The 27,724-nt window shown below is 36.8% G+C and overlaps 1 protein-coding gene across 2 annotated transcripts in view; it reads right to left on the bottom strand.

Annotated features, from left to right (window-relative positions):
- The window catches only part of LOC136027282 (rho GTPase-activating protein 44-like), a 103,604-nt gene that overhangs the window by 44,478 nt on the left and 31,402 nt on the right, over positions 1-27,724 (bottom strand). For both annotated transcript variants that reach the window (XM_065704370.1, XM_065704372.1), the window contains exons 3-7: positions 24,743-24,893; positions 22,853-22,929; positions 20,365-20,550; positions 18,244-18,337; positions 11,694-11,844 (exon numbers count right to left, since the gene is read on the bottom strand). In XM_065704370.1, the coding sequence (XP_065560442.1) occupies positions 11,694-11,844; positions 18,244-18,337; positions 20,365-20,550; positions 22,853-22,929; positions 24,743-24,893 (659 nt within the window). The remainder of the gene's footprint in view (positions 1-11,693; positions 11,845-18,243; positions 18,338-20,364; positions 20,551-22,852; positions 22,930-24,742; positions 24,894-27,724) is intronic.

Raw genomic sequence — 27,724 nt, 5'->3', positions numbered from 1 at the left:
AATACACAGGAGGGTAAGAGGCAGAAGAAAAAGAAGAACTGCCCTCAAATAGGATTGATCATAAGGATCTCCCCTAAAAAAAAATTCAAACAATTGAGCCTAAACTATTTTCTTTCCCACATTTGCTTCCGCACCTCCGCCTGTACAAAGACGTCACCGCAAAATAAAAACTAAAATGAAAATAGTAAAATAAGCCTACAAAGAATTAAAGTCGTCATTATATCGAAAATGTTATATTCACACTATTTAAAAACTGTTTTTAAGAAAAACGTGGGGAAATTAAAATTGAGAAAATTACCGAATTCAAGTACATGGGTATCACAATAACTCAAGGGGGTCATTGCGATGGCAATTATGATCTGGATTGCAGATGCAAGTGCAGCATTCTCTCAATTAAATAATGTTTGGAGATGTAGCAGATACGTTCTGAAGCTCCGCCTGTTCAATAGCAATGTGGTATCCATATTGACATGCGAATACGATTCCTAGTCTGTCTTAAGCTGTACAGAAAAGATTGCATAGATTTCAGAACAATTACCTGCGAAGAATACTTGAGATTAGCTGGACTGATATAGAGTACGAGATACCTAGATCAGGTATCTCACTGATTAAGTCAGAAAAATCTCTTTATGTTTTTATCTTTCAGCTCTTCAAATTTCTTGGTAGCTAAGTATTCAAGATATTGGTCAGACCTCGCATAAGAAACAATCTCAGAGGGGATGGAATACAACTCAATTTTCTAAACTACGGCTTCTATGCATCTATGAAGGTCATTTGGGCATAGGGAGTTCTTTCCAGTATCAATGTCTATAGCTGGTTAAGTGAGTTTTTAATTTTACGTTTTACATTTGCCCTCTCATATGAAATGACGAGACTAACACTTATGACACTAGTCAAATAAGGATATATCCTATCCTTGCTACATGTGAGGAGATGGATCCAAAAGCTATCAGCTCGTTAGTTATGCAGATCTTCAGGTTCACCATCCAACTGGATCAAACCACACAGCATCAAACCTGTCAACATATATACTAATTGGCAACTGGCGTAGGAAATCTAGAACCCTTTAAAGGTCAAAGGAACTTTTCTCAAAGAAGGAAAATAAAAATTTTATGTGGGACAGCACCTCTTCCTACCATGTACAGCGAATTTCTACGGTCAAATGCTTGGAAGTGGCGATAAAATGCTGGAGGATGCCCAACAGAAACAGAGCCTTTGTCTTTCGATTCATACTTTCCAAAACCGTTGCGTCTTTTCATCACAGCTGATACTTTCAAGAGCCAAGAATACTTCTTTATGATGCAGTCTAGTACTACTGCATCAAAAATCCCCATAGAAAATGTCCGGTTTCGAGACACGAGAAAAGAAACTGGTAACATGATCCACAGCGTCAAAGCGTAAGTGTGAACCAGAGGCTCTTCCTTCTGAAAATAGGTACACAAATCCTGATATGGGTCAGGACTGGAGACTTCAATGTACAGTTTAGCAAAGCACCAGCTCTAATTTGACTGACGAAATTATCCTCTTATACTGAGAGCCACTTACTAACGATGATCTTTTCCTTGGGACAAAATCAAGAAAGTAGGTCCACATGGCTTTAAATTGTTCAATCACTCTTTCCGTCACTTCTATGAGGTTGAAAAACACGTAGGAACCTACCTCACGAGCTTGCACTGGGGTACTGACTCGTGTTTAATAACATACCAGTCTTCACATCTTAAGGACCATCCGGGGGAAAAGTAAAACAGTTCAATGACCAGGCCTGCAATATCCTCACCGAGATAGTCTTGCGATACGCACTATTCACAACATGCAGGTACCAATCTTTTAGAAATGCTTTCCTGCGTCTTGGTTGTTCGGTTCTTTAATTTTACTTGAAAACTCTCTTGTTGACATAGAGCCATCGCTGCTCAAAACACTCTTGTTGACGTATAACCATCGCTGCTCAACGTGGTCATCTGATACGACTGAAGACCAGCATTATTCATCTCCGTAAGTCCACTCTCTTTCAATTTTCCGCTTGCATGCCCCAGTAAAAGAAGGATCAAGGTATTGGCTTACGACCTGGTCTTGCTGACAGCAAAAGTGCCTAATACTTATTTGAAGCTTTTTACCATTGACAAAATTCGTCATGTCATCATACTCTAATGCGTAAGGATCAGAATGTTTTGTTTTTCAACAATTCTTAACGGAAATACGGCCACGGCCCTTCATTAGCTAGATATTCAAACTTCAAACAAATTGCTACTGCCATCGCAGCTGTTGCCAGAAAAAATATAATACAAGACATTTCAAGCACCTAAGTATTCTAGCTTCTTTCACAAACATCGTATTTATGACATTTAGATGCGGACTCAGGGAAATTGCAGCTGATTTGACCAGTCCATCCTACCCAGCCTATAAGCCAAAGTTACTCTCCATCCTTGAACGGTACCATAATGTGGTCCATCTATCCCACCCACGATATAGACCAAGTTTGTGCTGGTATTAACCGCCTATATTACAACAGTTAATAAACACTTTGGCTACACACAAATTTCCCACTGTTTTGTTGCTTCTTTCTGAACTGCAACGGTGTAGCCAAGAGACCAGTATAAGCGGATTTGTGGAGAAGCAATATTACCCAACAAGTGTCTTTCAAACATATCATGCTTCAGTTTTCAAGTATAATAATTATCTCAAATAGAAAATTTTAGGGACTTGCGGGGAGTCAAGGGACTGGGTAGGGATTTCAAGGACTTTTAGGGACTAATTCCAAGCCCCGAATAAATGAAAATGAAATATATTGGGCACTAATATCTTATAATGAAATACAATATCTAATAATGAAATATTATGCATCAGTCAATCTTTTTGTTAATTATAAACTTTTAACCCTAAAAACAAAATCCTAATAAATGTGTCCCTGCTGTCAGCAATTACCACAAAAGCAGATTTTGCTTAGAAAGTTCAAAAAGAAAGAAAAAACACGAGAAACTCATTGTCGATAATCACAGAAGCCTTTGGAATAAGAAAAAGAACGTTATGGCTGATGGCGACGACGACTGAAAATTAAAAAACTGAAAAACTTCGATTACAAAAAAGTATTTATTTTTCAAACATTTTAAGTCAAGTCCAAGCTTTTAAACGTACGATTTTTAATCATTTAAACTGTGAATACATTATTGGCAAAACCCTACAAATTCAAAATTTTTAGTCTCAAAGATTACGAAGTAAAATTTTATTTTAGCTCCTAGCTTATGTACTAACTCAAAAAATTCAGACAATTTCCCAAAAATAAAGTGAAATTAGAATAAATGTTCAACTATAATTTCACCTATAAAACACAAAACATTTCAACACATTCAAACCATTTTTATAAACCCTAATGAGGTCCTTTATACGCAAAGAAAAGTCTGTGAATCGGAATTTCTGAATCGTAAGAATAAAAAAGGTAGATCTTGTTATTTATAGAGTAGAACAATTTTGTTTTTAAATCGAAGCAAAGAGCGATGTTCGGGTTCACCAACAAAAGGATCGCAGGACCGACACTCGGATTTCGTTTCTTCTCCATCAATCAAAAGCCATAGTTGCCAATCCCTCAAACTTTGAATGGCATGCCTCAGGAAGATTTTTTTTTGTATGATGATACCTTCTTTAACGACAGTTTCGAATACGCTATGCTCCTAAAACCAGCTTTTCTCATTTTTTGACACCCTATCAATGTTGCTAATTTAAAACGAGCCACATATAGAAGCCAATGCTTTATCACTTTTCTTCAAAAATAAAATGTGAGACATCGTGTCTTGTTAGACCTAAGCGTTATACTTACCGAATACTTTTCGAAACATCAGAACTGGAAAATTTGCTGTTCAAAGTAACTAAATGAGCCTTACGATTCTGGAAGCTTTACGAGAAACAGTAATTTTGTCATAATCCTCTCGTGTTACATGTTATTCATTCTTGATGGAGTGAGAAAAAAGTCAAACTTTAACGCTCAGAGTGGAGAAGGGGGGACTAGGAGGGGTTGCAGACCTTCACATACTGGATAATTTCTGACCCTTCCAAGATTTAAGGTCGCTTCTTACTTTCACGTGAAAACAAGATATTCTTTTCCGTTAATTTACGTTCGTTCTAAAATAAAAAATTATCCTAAAAAGAGAAGGGGTTGCTATATCCCCTCTCGTAACCTTCGGTTATTTACACTAATATTTAACATTTGAACAACAGCAATTCAAGGGTAAAATGGGCTGATCTGGGTGAATTCACTTTAGACGATAGAATAAGGCCATCCTAAACATGAGGAAGCTGCCCACCCGTCAACTCCCACTATTTCAATTTTTTCTTTGCTCGACAGATTAATTCAGCAATTAATTGCAGCTTCAATAAGCACATTTGTAACATGCGTGCAGCTATGAACTTCTGTTGACAAATCATTGGAGTCTCAAATGAATCAGACAGTCAAATGATAAATAATTGTATATGATTATCATTTGTACAGACAGCTTATATCTTCAGAGACGAATACACCTTCACACGGTAATAGCGAAATTCAAACTGAGAGGTTTTCTATATAGCTTCCTGACATTTCTGAGCCATTTGGCTATCGCTCGGTGATATTTCAGTCTTAATTGAGATAAAATTGTTGTTTTGCGGCAAATAATGTCCAAAAAAGGCAGTTTGCTACACTGCGATCCCTTTTGCTATTTAATTAAAAAAAAAACAAGCTTTTTCAACTTAAAGTAAGGAGCAACATTCAAACTTAAAACGAATAGAAATTACTACTTATATGAGGGAGTTCAACCCCTCGCTCTTCCCGCTAAAGGTCGAATTTTATTCCAATTCTATAAGAAGGGCCCCTGAATCACAAAGGTCGTTTAGTTAGAATAAATAACTCTTTTTAAAGTACTAAAAAGCTTTAGCTTAAAGAGCGAGGCATTGACGAGGGGGCAAAACCCCTCATATACGCAATGATTTCTGTTCGTTTTAAGTTTAATGTTGCTCCTTGCTTTCAGTCGAAAAAACTTTTTTTTTAATTTAGTTTCTGATTCTTTTTAAATAATGCCGGTAAATTTGGCCATAGATTTCCCTACGAAAAAATCCTCCCACGTAACCTCCTCCCGAAAAAATCCCCCTGAAAATATCTGTATACTCCCAATAACCAATACTATATGTAAACAATTGGCAAATTTCATAACTTGCACCCGTTCCCCCAGGGACTGTGGGGGATCTAATAACTGTGTCTTTGAGGGATGAAGTCGTCTTCAAAGAAACAGTTGTTAGACTTTTCGACTATGCTGAATAAAATGAATATCTCAAAGTTTTTATCTGGTAACTTTGGGAACAAAATGAGCGTGGGAGGGGGCCTAGATGCCCTCCAGCTTTTCGGTCACTTAAATTGGACGCTAGAACTTTTAATTTCCGTTCGAACGAGCCCTCTCGTGACATTCTAGGACCACTGGGCCGATTAGATCAACCCTGGAAAAAAAAGCAAAAAACCAACAAACGCGCATCTGTGATGTTTCCTTTGGCAACAAATATAAAATTACACATTTGTGCAGATAGGAGCTTGAAACCTCTACAACAGTGTTCTCTGATGCGATGAATCTGATAGTGTGATTTTCATTAAGATTCTGTGACTTTTAGGGGGTGTTTCCCCCTTTTTTTGAAAATAAGGCAAATTTTCCCAGGCTCACAACCTTTGATGGGTAACTTTTGATAAAACTTATATACTTGAAATCAGCATAAAAATCCGATTCTATTGATGTATCTATTGGTATCTAAATTCCGTTTTCTAGAGTTTCGGTTACTATTGAGTCAGGTCGCTCCTTACTTACAGTTCGTTACCACGAACAGTTGGACAAAAAAGAGTTACAATTACTTTAGATTCCCGTTCAAATAACTCGGACTATTCCACTAAGACCATTAGTTCAATGCAACCATCTCTAAAAAAACAAAACACACACACACACAAACGAACACACATGACCATCGTTCAGCGGGAAAATGCGGTTTACTTGCCCATAAGCGGACCAATGCTTCCATTGTCTGGTTTTCAAGTCAGTTGAATTTAAAGGTGTAGTTTTAAGAAACATCGCATCCTGCTTAAGGAATAGTTTTTCCCTTTTCCAGTACTATACAAATGGTATTATGCTAACAGCTTTTGACAAGCCACATTAAACTTTATACATTCTACACAGTGTTGCGATATTGATTTTTTGAATTGTACTAGACATAGGTCTAAAAATGTACTTCACGGGAAAAAATGTACCAGACGCAAAAAAATTTTTTTCGCGTGTTGCGCTTCGCGCAACACGCGATCTTCTTTCGCGCTACTGTACGAATCTATACAATACCGTTCTTTTCGCTTATTTTTCTCTCTCTTCCCGATGGCTCCCATTTTCTTTTCTAACCTTATTTTTCCGCACCTTCGTGTTTTCTGGAATAGAGCTTGGCTCTAGAGCGTGCTCAGTAGCCAAAGAGCCAAAATGTGCCTATTGAGGTAAATTAGTTCTGCCAAATGAAGGTAACTCAGAGCTGGAAAGTCACGCAAAATCTGCCACAAAGGAAAAGCGGTTGAGTCGCGAAGAAATTCCACTGGATCCACGAACCACGGACCCAGAGATGTCTCTTCCGAAAATCCCTTATTCGTCTTATTTAACCAATTTGAACAACGCTTACGGAAAGCGGCAGTAGCCTAACCTAAGTGATAACCAAAAGGATAGCAATTTTAAGCAGAGTGAAGCGGAAGAAACCGCAGAAAACCAAAACAAAAACTCCAAATATGCTTTGTCCATGGAGGACATATGTTATGTCTATGGGCCTGGCTCTAATCGAGAAAGGGGTTGTTGAGTTGTGGAGCTCGGAATGAGCTCAAATTAAAATTACGGCCCATTTTACGGCGTTATTTATCTTTCTTTATGTTAGATCATCGGATACAAAAGTAGGAATGAACAGAAAAACAAGATATTCACTTCTTTTAAAAACTAAAACTTCTTAGGAATTATCACGAGATCATCACGTCTTCAATATCTCTTAGCAGAGACTCAATTTCCTCCTGTTGATCATCTTCTACTTCAACAATTGCCTGTTCTTCAGACCCTTTCTTTTTTTCCTGAGGGTTCCAGGAGACACAAGTACCATGGTCACGAATATGCTCCCTTGTCCGAATCAAGGAGTAAATGGTGTCAACTGCAAGGCGGTTTCGAGACTTCGTTTTAACCACCGACACTGCACTGAAAATACGTTCGACACAGGCCGATGAGTGTGGAAGGGACATGACAGAAAACATGAATGTACAAAGCTCTGCATACTTTGAAGAGCCAAGACCATTTTTAAGCTCGTTCAGTTTCCCCCAGAACACCTCTGGACTTTTCAAGTATTGGGGTGGCAAATGCTTTGATTCAGCAGGGATTGATCGCCACTGAGAGCTCAATTCTTCTAGAGATTGTCGGTTGACTAAGTTAGGAAACATGACTAGTACTGGTACTAAATCCTCTCGGCCAGAGGCAGCCACAACCGGGTCGATCACTTTCATTTTCTGCAGAACCTTAAAGGTTGAGTTGCAGTAAAAGCGGACATTAAACTCCTTTGCCAACTTCACATAAAACTTCAGACACACTAGTTTGAACGCATGCACTGTTGGGGCAGGAATATTTTTCTCGATAACCTCAGCTTCCACGTTTGCTCCCACATAGATTCGTTCGAGAGGCAAGAAATACTCTCGGTTGGACGGATCATAGGTCCCTAACGGCTTGTTTTCAACTACTTCCGGACGTAGGAAGTTCCTTAGGATGGTCCCAAATACCGTAGAGACCTCGTTGCAAAGGCAGTGCAGCCTAACCCCCTCAGCTTGAAACAATATGTTCAGCTTGTTGACTTGCGGCAAAATGAAGCCCAGGAACTGCAAGTACAGTTTCGTGTACACATTTTCCATCATTTTCAGGACCTTTTCAGCAGAGGCTGACTTGATGGCCTTGAATTCCTCGTAAAAGTACACTTTCAGAGCTCTCCACTGTTCTAAAATTCGCATAACTATGGATTCGAGAGACAGCCAACGGACGTCACAGACTTTCAGCAGTCTATGGTTTTTCGTATCTGTTATCCCCTGAAACTCTGCATATGCTGCAATACGCTTTGGTGAATGCTGTATATAGTTATATACATCACGGACAAACTCATCAAATTCTAGTGGGATCTCTTTGGAGGCGTTAGACGCGCATAGTGCAAGGCTATGGCACACACAGCCTACAACAATAACATACGGATTGTCAATTTTCACAAGAGCCTTCAGCCCCGTTACCTCCCCCATGTTCACAGAGGCATTATCCCATCCGAAACCTATGCAGTTCTCTTTTGGGATATTTCTGACGCTGAGTAGCTTATCTACTTCTCCCTTCATTATCTGAGCTGTTGCTGATGGCACCTCGACAAGTCCTAATAAGCGATCGCAAACACGTTTTAACTGAGGACACCAGAAGCGAGCAACAACAGCCATAGATTTAACAACAGATTTGTCTGTCGATTCATCCAACAAGATTGAAAACTTGCATTTCTGCAATTTCTCTGAGAGAGCCTGGTCTGCATCAGGTGCCAACTTTTTCACAATGATATTTCGTGTTTTGTCACGGCCGCACGTAATCTTACCTGCGATCACGGAATCAGGGAACACATTTTTTAGGATTTCTGGCAGATGTTCCATAACCCTAAATGGCAGGTTGTGTTCAGCAATAAAGCCGCTGAGCTTCAGCTCTGCATTCTCAACACTCTTCTGCAACATCACACTTTTCTTAAATTCAACGTTACTGGAGCACAAGTTTGCTAGATCAGTTGTATGCTGCTTTACCTCAAAGTTCTTTACATGGAATTTATTTTTGGAATGTCGAAGAGCATGGGTTTTTCCTCCAATGTAACTTTTGTTGCAAACCAGGCACATAAATCTCGTACTGTCCTTCTCATCCTTCCGAATCCATTTCTGCAGGTCTTTGTCAGAAAGCCAGTCACTGTTAAATTTGTGCTTGTAATGTGTCTTTTTCTTTTTTGGCTTTGCCTTGACATTCATTCTCTCATCAACACATTCGTCATCAGAGTCAGACTTTTCAGATTCACTAGATTCAGTACTGCTGCCGCTTTCTTCACCTAGTGATATCATATCCTGGTCACAGTTTTTGCTGTTCTTATCACTGCCCAAGTTTGCTCGGCTATCAGGGTTTATTCCAGTCTGTACTTCTGTCACCTCGTGCAATTCTTCAGTGGGTTTGTTCGGATTTTCTTGTCCCTTATCTGTCTCATCTGGAGGTCCTGGCTTTTTGAAAAACTGTTGAAGTTTTGATTGCTTCATTTTGTCCTTAAAAACGATATATAGCATATAATTCCATGTATCTACTAGCTACTCTCTACTACGTATGGTAAATCAAAAAAGAGGATTAAAACTAGCTTTTTTCACGGTAAGAATGACAAGCATACTAGGCTAGATAGTAATTTTACTTTGGGATTTTTTTGTTAGCTTTACCCTTGATCAGGTAAACAGATGCTGACAAAAAAACCAGAGATTCCCTTCTACAATCACACAACACAGAAGTACGGATTTCCTAAAGAGATTTCCCTGAAAAACTGTGTTATGTGATAGCAGTAAATAATGCATGGGTGATCGAAATATGTACTGATATTCCAATAAACACGGTGACAAAGACAGTGAAAACTCTGATCACAAAGATGTGTGCGCCTGTCATCTTTTTAATTATCCTGATTTTGGTAGAGTAGCCTACAGGTTAAAAAAAAATACAATAAAGGTTCCTGCTTTTTTTATTCCAAAACTAGCAATGGTACAGTAGAGGTATGCTTATTTAAACAGTTACCATACTTAAATATAAACAGTGCAGTTCTGGGCAATAAACACGGTGACAAAGACAGTGAAAACTCTGATCACAAAGATGTGTGCGCCTGTCATCTTTTTAATTATCCTGATTTTGGTAGAGTAGCCTACAGGTTAAAAAAAAAATACAATAAAGGTTCCTGCTTTTTTTATTCCAAAACTAGCAATGGTACAGTAGAGGTATGCTTATTTAAACAGTTACCATACTTAAATATAAACAGTGCAGTTCTGGGCTAAATGGTAGAATGAAGATCCAAAATACCTATTCAGGTAGACTATTTTCAGAGGCCCCTAATTGCCTACTTTGGCTAATTGATAGTTAACTTTAGTCACAGCAAGTGCATGAAAATGGCAAAGTTCAAAGTCAACAAACATTCAAATAAGTATACCTCTACCCAAGTATGCTGCACATGAAAGGTTCATGAAAGTAGATTTCACCATGGCATATGTCTAGCCGATATGCTCTCCACTACACTCCTAGTCACTCCTACTCTAAGCCTCTTCTATCTGCTTTTCCACAAGTTAACATCTATCTGCTTTTCATTAAGAAACATGGGGGCTAATCGCATACAGGTATGGCTCACATAAAACCTATTGTCATTCATACTATAACTGATAGATATTTTGAACAGTCTGAACTTGTAGGTTTGAATGTGCATTTTGTTAGATCACTAAGTTAGTGATCGAGCCTGTAGCAATGTGGGTTGCAAGAAGGACGTGTTGCACAAATACCGTACATAACAATCATCTGAATAAGCCACTACACTACATACTTAGCGTTGCTGACATGGCAAATCTGAAGAAGACTTCAGCAGGCTTACCTCACAACTGGAGTTAAGATGATAGCATTTTTAGTTTTTGAAAATCCGCGGCAACTTTCCGTTTTCCGTAACGACTCCAAATTTACCATAGAGTTAACCTCTAAATAAAAGCAGACAGACAAGTCGCGAGAGTATTTGCCATAGCAATGAATGGTAAAGGTTCCGTTTACAAGTAAAAATCGTTCTTTTTTTTAGTTTTGGAGAAAATGTACTGAATTTGTACCAGTTCGACGTAAATGTACTGATTTTCTGACTTTAAAAAAAAGTTGTACAGATGTACAGGTCAGAGAAAAAAGTACTGAATCTGGTACAATTGTACCACCCATCGCAACACTGATTCTACAGCAGGCAAGATTCCCCCACCAGAACAAAAACAATGGCATATTGTACAAATTTTCCCGAATTTAACTCCTCCACCACTTCAGAGCATTTTTAGGCAACCGAATTCTCAATGTTTCGAAGGGAGGAGGATTTTTCGAATCAATATCGACAGAGCGACAAGTAAGACATCCTCCCGACCCACTTTGCTTGTATACTTTCCACAGTGCATGTATTTGTCAGTGACAAGTCACCACGCCCTAAACAAAAGGGTTAATGTCGCACTTTATTTTAAAACAAGAAAAGTTATAAAAAAGTTTAAAAGTTTTTCTAAAGGACATTTATCCATGAATACATTTGCATAAACATATTTACTTCATAGGGGGTACAGGAGACGTACACTGACCGGTATAACAAAAAACATTTCACCCTTAGGCCTTACCCGATACAATTTTGGATTCTAAAAACAACTGAAACTATACAATAGAGCTACAAATTTCAGTTCCTAAAGACGTTTTCATCATTTAATTCTTCAAACAAAGACTGCTTAACGAAAAACTTACCAGGCTTATTTTTGCTGACCGCAAAAAGTACAAAAATGTAAGATACGCCCTTTCCTCTTGGGTAGGGCAAGATTATCCACTATTTGATTGTGCAACAAACCTTATAATGAAAGAAACTGAAGAACAAAAATTACTCACTGATTACTTGTTCCAGCTTAGGAATGTTTCTTTCCAGCAAATTCCAGGCAGCTCTATGGTAATCTCTTTTCAGTTGAGCATATTTCAAAATGGTACTTGCAAACTCAGGCTCCCTGGCTAAAAGAGTGTAGATTTCTGTTGCTAAAGAATCCTAGAACAAGCGGAAAAATCTAATTAAAATTAAATTATGGAGCAAAGAATCTCATAAAAAAAACTCAAGTTATGAGAACATATACGCGATACTAAATTTTAAGGAGGAAGTGAGAAAGGATATGTAAAAAGTGGACATTAAAACGTAAAAAAATAATAAAAATTGCGCAAATTTATAACAGGTTTCATTAAGATCCGATCACCCATTAGTAAGATGCCTCAATTTTCACATTTTCTAAGAGTTCCGGTTTCCCCCTCGAACTCCCCACAATGTCACCGGATCTAGTCGGGATTTAAAGTAAGGGTTCTAAAGCACAAGATCCTTCTACATATCAAATTTCATTAAGATCTGACCACCCGTTCGCAAGTTACAAATACCTCGTTTTTTCTAATTTTTCCGAATTACCCCCCCCCCCCCAATACACCAAAGAACGGATCCGGTCCGGTTATGTCAGTCACATATCTTGGACTTGTGCTTGTTCTTCCCACCAAATTTCATACTGATCTCTCCGCTTTAAGCGTCTTCCAAGATTTCCAGCCCCCCCTCTCTTCCCCCAATGACACTGGATCCAGTCGGGATTTAAAATAAGATACCTGAGTTACGAGGTCCTTATCTAGCTATTCCAGATTCTTTTTGTGTACCGCCACTTCTTCTGCTTGTCAAAGTTTCGTTGTGATTAACATGTGGCCAACTACATTGAAAAAGATTAGAAAATAAACAGAAAAGGCGCCATTATTCAATGCTAAATTTGACCTCGTGTCCAAGTCAATTCAGATATCTAAAATTCACCTGCCTCGCTGAATTTTTCTTTCTCGATGGATCATAAAGTTTGGGACAAGAATTTAAAATTATGGCAACTTCTGCATTAGTGGTACCTTTGGAAGATGCCACTAAAAATAAAAAAAGCAAACACTTAGTTGTGCTTGCTAATTCCTGTCCCTAAAATGACGAGTTTTAAAATTATGAAACGTTTATCTAGTTATTCCAGATTCTTTTTGTGTACCGCCACTTCTTCTGCTTGTCAAAGCTTCGTTATGACTAACATGTGGCCAACTACATTGAAAAAGATTAGAAAATAAACAGAAAAGGCGCCATTATTCAATGCTAAATTTGACCTCGTGTCCAAGTCAATTTAGATATCTAAAATTCACCTGCCCCGCTGAATTTTTCTTTCTCGATAGATCATAAAGTTTGGGACAAGAAATTAAAATTATGGCAATTTCTGCATTAGTGGTACCTTTGGAAGATGCCACTAAAAATAAAAAAAGCAAACACTTAGTTGTGCTTGCTAATTCCTGTCCCTAAAATGACGAGTTTTAAAATTATGAAACGTTTATCTAGTTATTCCAGATTCTTTTTGTGTACCGCCACTTCTTCTGCTTGTCAAAGCTTCGTTATGACTAACATGTGGCCAACTACATTGAAAAAGATTAGAAAATAAACAGAAAAGGCGCCATTATTCAATGCTAAATTTGACCTCGTGTCCAAGTCAATTTAGATATCTAAAATTCACCTGCCCCGCTGAATTTTTCTTTCTCGATAGATCATAAAGTTTGGGACAAGAAATTAAAATTATGGCAATTTCTGCATTAGTGGTACCTTTGGAAGATGCCACTAAAAATAAAAAAAGCAAACACTTAGTTGTGCTTGCTAATTCCTGTCCCTAAAATGACGAGTTTTAAAATTATGAAACGTTTATCTAGTTATTCCAGATTCTTTTTGTGTACCGCCACTTCTTCTGCTTGTCAAAGCTAAGTTATGACTAACATGTGGCCAACTACATTGAAAAAGATTAGAAAATAGACGGAAAGGGCACCATTATTCAATGCTAAATTTGACCTCGTGTCCAAGTCAATTCAGATATCTAAAATTCACCTGCCTCGCTGAATTTTTCTTTCTCGATGGATCATAAAGTTTGGGACAAGAATTTAAAATTATGGCAACTTCTGCATTAGTGGTACCTTTGGAACATGCCACTAAAAATAAAAAAAAAGCACAACAAATAAGGCACAACACTTAGTTGTGCCTGTTAATTCCTGTCCCTAAAATGACTACGTGTGGCCATCGACAGATCGAAAGAAGTAGGAGAAGGAAGTATTAACTCACAGAGAATTTACCCTCTCCTCTCAGTAAAATCTAATAAGCGAATGTAGAGCCAAACTCTGACAAAAGGTTCAGAAGAATTGTAGTGATACCCCCTTACCCCAATGAAATCCATAAAAAACTGACATTAAGAATAACTCTCACAGAAGACGTGGAAGACTGAAATTTCATTAAGATCCGATCACTCCTTCGTAAGTTAAAAATACCTCATTTTTTCTGATTTTTCAGAATTAACCCCCGACTCCCCCAAAGAGAGCGGATCCTTTCCGGTTATGTCAATCACGTATCTAGGACTTCTGCTTATTTTTCCCATCAAGTTTCATCCCGATCCCTCCACTCTAAGCGTTTTCCGAGATTTTAGAACCCCCACCCCCCAACTCCCCCCAATGTCACCGGATCCGGTCGGGATATAAAATAAGAGCTCTGAGAAACGATACCCTTCCAAACTTCAAATTTCAATAAGATCCGATCACCCGTTCGTAAGTTAAAAATACTTCATTTTTTCTATTTTTCCGAATTAACCGGCCCCCCACTCCCCCCCCCCAGATGGTCAAATCGGAGAAATGACTATTTCTAATTTAATCTGGTCCGGTCCCTGATACGCCTGCCAAATTTCATCGTCCTAGCTTATCTGGAAGTTCCATCTAAAAGACAGCCGAAAACATTCCTGATCCTTAATGAATAAATAAACATACGATTTAATCAATAAAGATCCCACTAGAATTTTGCTGAAAAACAAAATGAAATTAGAAGATTAGAAGAGATAACAGCAATTATTTCAAGAAAATTGTTAAGCGTCCCAACAAATATTGACAAAAATACAACAGGAGGATCGAAAATAACGAACAGCAGACTCGCAGAAATCTAAGAAACTGTTAGACACAAAAAAGAGGTAAAATGTGGCCAGGGAAACAGGAGAAAATGCTAATATTTCGGCCAAGATCCAAAGGCGCCATTTTTTTTTTTGGGGGGGGGTCAGGGGGGGGGCAAATGCCCACCCAAGATTTTTCAGAAGGGCCCAAGCTTCCACCACAAAGGGTCCTTTTCCGGCCATAATTATCCATTATGTCCAACATAATCCATTCTGTTCAAATGATTTGAACTATCTACACGCCTATTAGTAATTACGCTATTTGCTATTAATCATTTTAAACTTTGAAAGTAGGTTAGATTCATAATAAAAGTTTCAAGTTCTGTCAAATGCCCCATGCCCACCCCAAGATTTGGCCAAAATGGCACCTCTGCCGAGATCTCCACTCAAACGTCTCAGAACAAAAAAGGAAAAAGAAGATGAGAACCCAGGAAATAAAATAAAAAGACAAGCCTCAAAACAAAGAGTAAGACAAGAGGTTCATCTTCTGTAGTTTTTTTTTTTTTACCCGTATCAACATAAACTGAGAACATGATCAGGAGAACTACGTCTCAACTTAATCCTGGTACACTTATAAAAGCATATAAGTTGAAGATCTTGTACCAATTTTAGTTCTATTATTTGTCTTATTTCTTTTTTTTGCAAACACGTTCTATTGGCCAAACAATAGCAACATGACCGGTTGCTTGTTTAATAAGGATCTGAGAGGGTATCAAGTAGTTTCAATGCAGTAATTTATTTGGATTAAAAATATTCTTAATACACACATTATCATTCAGCGATACAAGACTAAAAGAGAACAGTTTTGTTCTTGCAAAAACAAACTGTACCAAGGTAAGTGCGGTGGAGGGAATGGTATTTCTCAACGTGGCTAAAAATCAACTTCTGTTAGACATACAACTCATTTTTTCTCGAAAGGAGAGCGTCACTGACATGTCATCAGGGCTAAGCATATAGAATATTAGATTTCAAAATTATGTATGTTGACTTTCTTCATAAAATCTACCCTGTTACTTAACCTGCAAAATTCTGACACAAAACGTTTGGATATAGCTTGGAGCCAAGCCATTTCTTCAGCTTCGCGATATCGTCTGCATAAAAAAGTCCCTAACCCAAAAAAAAGACAAAGCAATAAGGAGTAGAATCAAGCAAAAAACGCAAAGTCATTTGCATAAACACCGTGTTTGAGTTACTTGATGTTCGTAGTAGACTAATTTGACTGAATATTGTCATCACCTGAAAACAAAAGGGAAATAAAGAAAGGGTTCATGTAAAGAAAGTGACTTAGATACAGTAAATTATTAACTTTCCATACTTCCCTTGAATTCTTAGGAAGACTATAACATGAATGTTGGCAATGATATCCAGGAATACTTTTTATATTTCTGTCCGCCCTTTTGAAGGAAAAAGTTAGGGGTCTAATTGATGCGACTGGTCCCTAATTTCTAACAGAACTTGCACCCAAAAACATAGACATTATTACCATGAGATATGAGAATTGTGTCACTTTGCAGGGCCCTGTTTACTTTTACCTATATTGGTATATCATATTTATTAATTTGTTACTTGGCAAAGAGCGTTGATCTTGGGTGCTTCCTTAATAAACAGTATTTTTTTACCATGAGGTTATAAGTTTCCTCATTCTGTAAAAAAAAAAAAAATGAAAAAAAAAAAAAAAAAAAAAAATATTGATTTAGTTTTATTCAGTGTATATGCACTTTAATGAAGGTTTGAAAATATAAATGGCAAAAGATATTCTTTCCAGCATTGTATTAGTTTATATCGTTACATTAGTCTAAATTTTCAACTGTATTTTTTCCTTTTCTATACATTTCTTTCAAAATGTATAAAGAATCAGTTAATCAATTATTTATTGATTAGCCGATTCAAAACCAAAGTGATTGCTTCGACAATTATCAATGCTCTTTTCAAAAGCTTCACTTAAGCATCAATATTTAATATAATCTGAATTAAATATAATAAAAGGGCCACTTTGGACAAAGGATACTTTTATGATGGTAAAATTAAGTTGTGATTAACAAATAAGAGCACTTTAAGAAACATTTTTCTTTTCTTTTCTATAAGCATGATTAGCATTACGATTTATTATCATTATTTTAATGTTTTGACAAATAAATATACGCCATTTGAAGAGTTTTGGGGTTCGGTAACCTTGATTAGACCACCTTGAAGGCCATTGGGCTTTTTTTTATATTAGTTTTTGTAGGTGATATTTTTGTATATATATATATATATATATATATATATATATATATATATATATATATATATATATATATATATATATATATATATATATATATATATATATATATATATATATATATATATATATATATATATATCAGGTAAAATCAGGATTATTTCTAAGGAAAGGGCGGGGGAGGGGATGGAGTTACAAACCAACATTTAATACCTTATTTCTGGTCTACACTGTTATTACGAAAGTAAAGAATAACATTAAATCCCAAAATTAACAGAATTTATTCCATTTAGAAGGAAGGCTACCTCTTCCTCACCCCCCTCCTTCGTGGTAGTAGAAATTTTGGAGGATACTCTTTTATAAGTCGAAAGTGATCGGGATCAGCCAGCCCCTGCCCAAAAACTGTTTTTGATATCTAGTCCTTTTGTTTAACCCTTAAGACATCTGATCGATATTTTGAGGTACCTTTTTTTGTACTTTCTCTTCGGTTGCTCAATTGTGTGTTTGGTGGGATTTTTCATGGGGAGGGGGACCCCAGCTCCCAGAGCATCTGATCCTTCTTATGCAGCTAGTATTTGATCTTACTCTAATCGTAAAGAGAGGTAAACTCGTGTCCCGTGTACATCTTTCCACCCTATTACTGTTTCAACAACATCCTGCAAACTTTCTGTATTATTATTTATTCAAGAGTTTAAGAAAAATGTTACACTCTTCCCCCTCGATTTCAGTTTCAACGCGGTATCGAGTGCATAGACGCTTTGTCAGCAATTGCAAATACATTGGTTGATAACTATGTTTCCAGTAGTCATTTATCATAGCTGGACTTGACGTGAGGCACACTTTCAATTTATGCCACTAAGTTGCTCCAAACTGCAAAAAAGGAGGTCAATCCTGTAATGATTAGACCATTAAGGAATATGAATTCGAGCCTTAGTATTCGTATCACGATTCCTCATATAATCTCGCGTTTAACAAGGGTTCTAAGAACTTTAATTTTGGAGCTGGAACAGTCCTGCTATGTCTATTTCTTTGCTGATTTTTTTCAAAAAAATTATTGAAAATTTTGCAAACTTTATTAGAATACTTCTTAGCTTCACGATTTCCACGATACCACACTGTATTGCATTTGGGAGTCACGGACCATTGATCATGAAAGAAGAAAATATAAGAAATGAGGAGCAGTGCTCCAAACCACAATTACCTTTGATATTTCCACTTTTTGGTAGCTGTCTTCCATATCTTCCCTTAGTTGGTCAGATTTGGTATTCCCTGAAGACATACGATTTGACTGATACCTAAAAAGTGTAAACATTATTTGTTTTATTTGGGTTCTGATTAGAAGTAGATGAACTTATTTAAAAATAAAAGGGTTTCGTTTCATCATTACATATACAATGCAATTTAAAGTTTGGGTTTAGCAGGAGTCACACTTTGGTTCGACAGCCAGATTTCACATCATTTAACTAAACAAAAGAAACAGCTGAGTGGGTACAAACATGCGGTTCAATTTATTTCGAGTCTCGTTCATAATGGCGGCAAAATCCTCAAAAAAAATGCTTTATAAATAGCATCCTGTTTATTTACTAGTAAAAATACAATGATGATATGTAAAATACCAACCCTTTTGGGCAGAATAATCTTTCTAGGAAGTTCAGTGACTTTAATTTTAATCAAATATACCGCTTCAAAGCACCAGAAATTCCTTCTATAAAAATACTCTGAATCCTACTTTGCTCACGAAAAACGGCATATAACACTTCAATAATATAGAAGCGTCAAAAGAATCAATGGTCTCAAAAGAGTTTGAAATTAAAATCCACAAAAAAAAAATTTTTTAGTCACAAAGCATATATATTTAGGAACACAACCCGCCCCGAGGCACTATGTCCTCTAAAATCAAGAGGACCATAAGATGGTTTTTCGATAGCTCAAAACTGATTAATTATCTCAGAATTATTAAATCAATTGGTCCTACTCAGACCAAAACTTCTATTTTGCAGTATAAAGTTGTAGAATTGTCGATTCGGTTTGGTGCAATCTTCATTGCTATTTACAAAGAGCACTCAAATTCAAAACTACTGTACATGGATTCTTTTAATGCGTGAAATAATTCTGTTTTTCAGGATTTCGCTCGGTCTGGACTAATTACTTGTAGTTTATTACTAGAATAGATAGATCGACCTTCAAAAAGTGTATATGAGCCTTTTAAAAAGTTATTTATTGCAAGTGTCAATCATCTTTCATTGATATATACTTAGGGAATGTTGCCACACGTTTTTAGATCCACACGGGAAAGAAAAATTAAAATTAATTAATTCCTGAAGATTTTCTTTTAAGTCAACGAAGCCGTATCTAACAATTTTAAGGTCCAATTTTGACATCTTGCAAAATGAACACACTCAGTTCCTTAATTTTTTTAAGTAAGCTCTGTGCAAATAAATACTATTTACAACACCACTAGAAATCCCGTTTAAGGCATGTTCCAAATAGCATTTTTCTTTCACAAAACAACTCACACGTAACCACTGAAGTGAAAAATTGAGCAAATTTCAAATGAGCAAACGAAAACGACAGTTTTAAAAAAATGTAAAAGACTAAACGCCCATCTCGCCAAGGAATTGCCTTTTTTTCATGCAAGATACTTTCCGTGATATAAAACCCACTTTTGAATACATAATATAACAATACTTTATTATTAAACGGCTTTCTAAGGATAAAAAAACATACCAGTTTTTATGTTTCAGTCAGATAAAAAAAAAAAAAAAAGATATAAGATTTCAGTGAAACTTCTATTTACTTACTAACGTCTAGTGATTGAGTTTTGAATTAAAAATGAATGCATTTTTTACTGGCTCGTTTATAATGTTTCAACTTAGCTGGTGAACTATCATTACACATTCACTTGTGATAAGAAAAAAAAAAAAAAAAACAGAAAGAAGCCAAAAACACAAAAGGTCTAAAAAAAAACAAACATAAAAAACACATCTGTATGCCCACCCTTTTGAGTTTACTTGATTTCCGCAGTAAACCAGTTTGAGGGAGCTGTCGTATGTCCTTTTTTAAAAATTTTTAGAAAACGACAAATATTTGGAGTTTTGATTTGTTTGTGTTCAATCAAAGGTTTCAAAGAACAAGTTGAATTGCCAATATGATTGGTGCCAACCCTTCAAAGTCATAACGTAAAGTCTACGAAAAAAATGTCTTATTAGTGAACTGGTCAGACAAAGCGGATCATCTCATCTAAGAAGAAAAGAAGAAAAACATTATTATTAGAGGATAGAAATCTACAGCAAAGCACAAAGAGTGATTAAAGTCTACATACACTTTTCGAGAAGCATCCATTTCCAGTGACAGTTTATTCAGGATTCGCCTGTTCTTCAAAATGGCAGCTACTTCGCTTTCAACTTGTTGTAAATGGGAGGTTACTATTTGTTCAACTTTCAATTCATATTGAAGCAGTTCATAGCCAAGTTCATTCTCTATAGACCCTACTTCATGGAGAATCCGCCTGCAAGAAAATAGACACTGCCTCAATTAGAATTTTAGCACAGATCCGACCAAATAACTAGGACGATGTAGCAAGCGAAGAATGCAGATGTGGATGTTTAGGAACAGTGTTTTCACAAGGACATTTCAAAAAAAGAAGAAATGTGTGTTCAAAAAAAGGAAGAAGTAATGTTTCAAAAAGAGGAAGCATTAAACATAAGACAGTACAAAAGTTCGTCTTATAAAAAGTCCCTTTTGGAACCGTATTTACAAATATTGCATTTATAGTTTTTGTTTTAAAAAAAGGAGAAGAAATAATTAAATCGTACAGAAAACTCTAGAAAAATCTCAGACGTCACCAATACATACAGCAGGGCTCATTACAGCATACAGGAAGTCTCATCTGGACAATAGTATTAAATCCCCCCCCCCTAAATTTGATTTTTTTTTTTTTTAGTATCTTCATTTGAAAAGCGGCCAAATCATTCCTGGTTATAAAGAATATATAGTGAGGTACAGTGATCGAGTAAATAATTGACGAAACACAGGTTAATTTCAGGATATGTTCATAACAAGTTGCCATAGTTCGTAAAAACTATAACTTCTACTACAAAAAGTTTGCCGCAGCACAGGGCTACCCGATGCCAACACAGCTGCAGCCCAACATATTTTAAGTTTCACTTTTTGCCTCTCCCATGAAGTTTTAATTTCTTTTAAGTCTTTTTTAAGTACCTCTTTCCACGCCAATCAGGGGGCAACCTGCTTTTTGTTTTGTCCCAAAAGGATGGCTGAAAAGCACAATCTTTAGCATTCTGTCATCCTTCATTCGTAGAAAGTGGCCTAGTCATCTTAACTTTCTTACATTATAGCCATAGAAAATGGTACCGAGCCGTATTTTCAGCAGAACTTATTGTTTGACAAACGAGTACCCAAAACTATCCTTAGACAAATCCTCTTGAAAAATTAACAGATCTTCTCAGTCTTTTGAAGCACCAATGTTTCAGAGCCATAAAGCAGATAATGTTGCAGAAATGTCACAGCCATGTCGTTACAGAAATTATATTTTACGAAGAGGAAGTAGCCTATGTAGAGGGTTAAGAGGAGACTGTAATATCTGGTGCTGTAAGTGGATCAACTACCCAGCGACTCGTGTAAATATGGCTAATAGGGTTTCCCAAAAGGGTAGAAACTCTAAATTTCTTCATGATCGCAGATCAAAGAAAAGGATGCTGATTGATCAGATAACATGTCAGGTCTCTGATATGAGTACCCTGAGTGCCACTGATATGATATGTGGTTATTAGATGGTTGTGATATTTGGTTGATAGATATTAAAAGATCCTTTTTCGGTTGTGTAATCAATACAACCATTGCCTTCTAGAAAAGACATTCGACTTAGCTGCCACAGATTGCAGCTCCGGCAAGAAAAGTTCTATCACTGCCATCAGCAAGTGCGGCAGCAAGAGTTTTCAGTGACACAAGACTAATAGTTATTGCTAAGCGTTCGATGTTAACTTCACACCGACAACACGCTTATTTTTTATATAAGAAAACAATGTTGTCAAAGCTTTTAAGGGAAGTGTTTGAGTTTTATTTCTGGGTAAGTGCCTTGAATTTTCAACTGTGGCTCAATAAAGCAAAAATAACAGCAACTAACAAAAAATCTATCCTACTACCATATGTCTCAAAAGTCAAAGGAGAGAGGCTGTAGATCAGATTGCAGAATATGAAAGCAATTAATCAATGGGATGCTAGTAATGGAAAAACTATGGCAAAGTGAACATAAGTGGAATGGTTTTCTGAGCATTCAAATGAAGAGAGAGATACCAGGGAATTGCCACATAAATATAGAGTAGTCAAAGAAGTCGAATGTAGGTCGAATTATATTTCGGCGCCGCTTCGGGGACTACTAGCAATACTACCCGTGTAAGTGGAGTTATCCACTTGATAATTTTTCTTGCCACCAAACATCACCACTTCACCCTCATTTACTCCTAGTCTAAGCGAATTGTTTTTCTTAACGTTTCTTTTCAAACTTACCCTTGCACTGTGAACTCTTCTAACCACTTAAGACATACAAATCATCTGCACGATCTAAGCCTAGAGGATTTCTACCTTCCCGTTTGATGTCATGTTCAGGGACAGAGTTATATATATATATAAGAAGAAAGAGACACAGATAGCATCAGAGAGGGAGACGAGAGAGAGAGAGAGAGAGAGAGAGAGAGAGAGAGAGAGAGAGAGAGAGAGAGAGAGAGAGAGAGAGAGAGAGAGAGAGAGAGAGAGAGGAAGGGAAAGATCACGATAAAGAGAGTTAGACTCACCCTAAAACGCTGGAATCTCCAAAAGGAGTGCTGGCTTCTAACATGGAATTAGCCAAAAGAATCTCAGGAATTTTTTTCTGAAATTAAAACAATACTTATAATACATCATAAAGTTTCAAAACAAAATGGCAATTCTCTTCTCTTTATTTCTCATGGTGAAATATCAGTGATATGTACAACTACGTCCACAAGTCCAGAAAAAACTGTTTACTTTTATGTATGACTGCATCAAAGCCGTAAAACCGACTAACAAGCCGCACCACCTCAGTCATTAATATGCTACTGATAGCAATCTTAGTCGGAGCCTTGTGGATTCCGACCTCAAAATCAATAGTTTCTCCTATAAATAGAATACATTCTTTTTGGGGGTAAACATTGCATTTAAGAAGTAAAAACCCATTACTAGAGCAAGATACGCGTGCAGATGGACAAAGACTTCGGTAAAATAAGGGAAGGGAAATTTTTGATCTAGTAAATGACTATTTTCAAAATTAGTTTTGGAAAATCTATCCTACTTTGCTACACGACTAAAGGATCGAGCTGAACTTTTCTCTAGTTCCGATTAAAGACAGGAAGGAAGGTTAAATTTTTTTTTTCGTAAATGAGCATTTCTGAAGTTACAGTTTTGATAAGTCTATCCTATTGTTTCTTATGACTAGAGGATCGAGTTGACTTCAATTAAAGACAGGAAGGGAATTTGTTTCTTTCTCTTCATAAATGTATGTTTCAGAAGCTATAGCTTTGGTACGTCACCTATATTTTATCTCACAATTCGAGGATTGAGGTGAAATTTTCAAGGAAAGCTTTGTTGAATGGGGAAGGTGAAGGGACAAGGCAAATCCTAGTTTCTTATTCTTTATCTATACCTTTCTGATTGCTGTCACACAGGAAGTAGAAAGCTAAAGGTCTCAAGATTTTGACAGTTTTTTATGAGGCTTTCCCCTCTCTCGACTAAATTCTTATATATCCCTCCTCTCTTAAAAAAATTCTGAATTATTTCTGTTCAGTTCATCCCAACATATTGTCATCTTTTTATAAGAAACAGAAATCCCTGCAAATTCTATTTTTGTTTTATATTTAACGTCGACGGGGATGCTATGTATAAAAGATTTTTTTTTCTCCTCATAAGAGCCTACACTAAATTGTTTTTATTAGTCAGCCGTGAAACAGACTCTGCAACTAGATAACTTTGCATTCGAAAAAAACTGAGAGGAATTTGTTGATAGATATAATCTACTTAAAAAGGATTTCATTAAACAATGTTTCCAATAGTTGCATAGATATTTCTACTTTTTTAGTCAGTAAAACAGTGAGTAAAATTTATTCGCTGATTATTAGAACCGAGTTTATAGTCTTCTATACAGTCTCTATAATTTTCTAAGGGTATACACGAAAAGGACTGATGTATATCGTTTTTGACAAAAAAACAACAAAACAAATAAATTAAAAACATAGCTTAATACTTTTTTATTCTAAGAAGTGTCTTTTTGATACACTTTTTCAGGACAAAGTGTTTGGCAGGACAATTTGTTGAAATGCTCTGGGTTCCATTTGAGCATTAATAGGTTATAATCCTCTTTTGGCTGCTCAATTTTACACGTGGGACAATTTCCCGGAGGGATAGTTGTCTGCAGGGTTTTTTCTTTGGTAGGGGGGTCTTTCTCCATGGAGAGGAATTCTCTTCAGGGAGGGGATTAGTCCATTTGAGCATTAGTAGGTTATAATCCTCTTTTGGCTGCTCAATTTTACACGTGGGGCAATTTCCCGGAGGGATAATTGTCTGCAGGGTTTTTTCTTTGGTAGGGGGGACTTTCCATGGAGAGGAATTCTCTGCAGGGAGGGGATTAGTCCAGAGCAATATGTATAACATATATATATATATATTCTCACACTTCTTTTTTCAACAGTAGTCGCATCTGTCCCATGGCCTGCTAAACACGAAAGGATTTTTCGGGCCGAAACGCTGCATGCTTTTTGTAGTGCATCAATCCGCCGTTCAGCTAACAATAATGACTCATCTAATACTTCTGTCTTCTCAGTCCTGTTGAAAAAGAAAATAATTTATTTGTTTCGAGGAAAATTAAGAAAATACACGATAAAAATACCAGAAAACAACCACAATTGGTTAGTTTGATTTTATTATCAAACGCCTTACTCGGTAATGCCGATCAGCGGCAGTTCTTGTCATAATAAAATATAAAGTACTAAACACATAAAAATCACAGCCATAGCCATCGTCATACCAATTTATACATTGGTTCGAAATATCACGCAGTCAAACTAAAGCCTTAGACATTGAAATATCCAACTATTAAAGAAAAAAAGCTTTATAAAAAAACGAATAATGAACTAAAGCAAATTAATATGTACAATTATTGACGAGTGAATGCAGCATTAAAAATCTTGACGAACGAGGGAACAAACTACTTGTGTAACGCATATGCCACGCTGGCACCGGTTGTATTTTTGGTACCGGTTAAGCTACTTGTCGCGGGAGTTGTTGGTGGGAAAGGAGATACTCAGGGGGGAGGAGTTCACGAAACCGCGGATTTTCCAAAATACCGGCACCAAATCAAAAACACAATATATCACGGTGCGTTGAAAGAGTTGTAAGGGAAAATTGTTTCAAAAGGGAGCAATAGGGGACTTTGAAATATTGAAACACTACCAGAAGAGCTCGGTATTTGATCCTTTTCAGGCGGTCCTTCTGGTCCGAAGTCAGACAGTAATGCCAAAAATGACAAGCATATTCTGCCGGTTCTGAAAAATGCAAGAAAAATACGCAATAGGTGGGGGCTGGGAAAGCATGACGAGCAAGGAGATTTAAAAAAAGGATACCCAGGTTTGCCCGTTTGATCATCTCCTGTGTCTGTTTTTCCCACTTCAAGTCATGTGTGAGGTATACTCCATAAAGTTGGATATTCATGATGCTGCAACCAGAAACATTCTATAAAGAAAGGGATGAGTTGTCCTTCAGAAAAGAAAAAGTTAATAGAGCAATTTTTCCCGATTGATGATAATTTTGCCCTCTTCAGCTTAGCGTGGTAAACCCACCATTATTCTGTCTGCCTCCCTTGAAACACTCTTTTCACCCAGCTCCAGTACGGAAGAATCATCAACGAACTTAAAGCGATCCGACTTATTATTCGCCAACTCATTTACCATAATCAAAAAAGGCGAGGGACTAAAATTGTTCCCTGGGGTACTTCACAGTAGATTGGCTGAGGATCAGAACAGGCTGATATATACTTAGTTTTTTTAGTTGTTCCTGAAAAAAATTTGCAACTATTCTTACCAAAAATAAAAGAGAACTACAGCGGGTTGTTTTATTTCACTTCATTATATTTCATAAAAGACACATATTTTGGAACAAATACTAATGGGATAGTTAATAGAGTTAAAAGGAGAAGAAAGAATGTTAGTATGCACAGTCTTCCTTTTTCGGCTAATAAGTATACATAAGAAAGACCTACGAATAACATGTTGCAGCATAGCAAGAGAGTAATACAAGGCTGGGCAAAGACTTTTTTATGTTAAAACGGTGTTTACTGCCTATGGTAAACACCTGCCAAAGCCAAGGGAACGAGAATAACGCGTCACAAAATAGGTCAGAATTTTCATCAAGATACTTATTGGCAGGCACATATATTAAATAGCCTAATCTGGCAATCGGTTGACACTTTAAAGAGAACTAACATCCTGTGCGGTATCAAACAGTTCGTGGTAACGAACTGTAGTAAGGAGCGACCCTGCTCAATAGTAACCAAAACTCTAAAAAATTGAATTTTGATATCAATAGCTACTTCAAAAGAATCGCATTTTAATGCTGATTTTGAATATATAAGTTTCATCAAGTTTAGTCTTACCCATCAAAAGTTACGAGCCTGAGAAAATTTGCCTTATTTAGGAAAATAGGGGGAAACACCCCCTAAAAGTCGTAGGATGTTAACGAAAATGACACCATCAGATTCAGCGTATCAGAGAACCCTACGGTAGAAGTTTCAAGCTCCTATCTACAAAAGTGTGGAATTTTGTATTTTTTGCCAGAAGACAAATCACGGGTGTGTGTTTATTTGTTTTTTTTTTTGTTTTTTTTTTCCCCAGGGGTCATCGTATTGATCAAGTGGTCCTAGAATGTCGCAAGAGGGCTCATTCTAACGGATATGAAAAGTTCTAGTGCCCTTTTTAAGTGACCGAAAAAATTGGAGGCCATCTAGGCCCCCTCCCACGCTCATTTTTTCCCAAAGTCAACGGATCAAAATTTTGAGATAGCCATTTTATTCAGCATAGTCGAAAACCATAATAACTATGTCTTTGGGGATGACTTACTCCCCCACAATCCCTGGGGGAGGGGCTGCAAGTTACCAACTTTGACCAGTGTTTACATATAGTAATGGTTATTGGGAAGTGTACAGACGTTTTCAGGGGGATTTTATTTTGTTTGGGGTGGGGCTGAGGAGAGGGGGCTATGTTGGAGGATCTTTCCTTGGAGGAATCTGTCATGGGGGAAGAAAAATTCAATGACAAGGGCGCAGGATTCTCTAGCATTACTATAAGAAAACAATGAAAAATAAACATGAAAACGTTTTTTCAAATGAAAGGAAGAAGTAGCATTGAAACTTAAAACGAACAGAGATTATTACGCATATGAGGGGTTCTAAAAATACTTTAGCATAAAGAGCGAGGTATTTAGGAGGAGATAAATACCTTGCTATTTATGCTAAAGTATTGTTAGTAATTTCAACTATTTATTCTACGGCATTTCTGATTCAGGGGTCATTCTTAAAGAATTGGGACAAAACTTAGGATTTAGTGTAAAGAGCGAGGTATTAACGAGGGTACAAACCCCCTCGTATACATAATAAAAATATA

The sequence above is a fragment of the Artemia franciscana genome, chromosome 5, assembly GCF_032884065.1.
Source record: "Artemia franciscana chromosome 5, ASM3288406v1, whole genome shotgun sequence".
Lineage (NCBI taxonomy): Eukaryota > Metazoa > Arthropoda > Branchiopoda > Anostraca > Artemiidae > Artemia > Artemia franciscana.
Note: the sequence above shows the minus strand (reverse complement) of the source record. Positions and strands in the feature narration are given on the sequence as shown.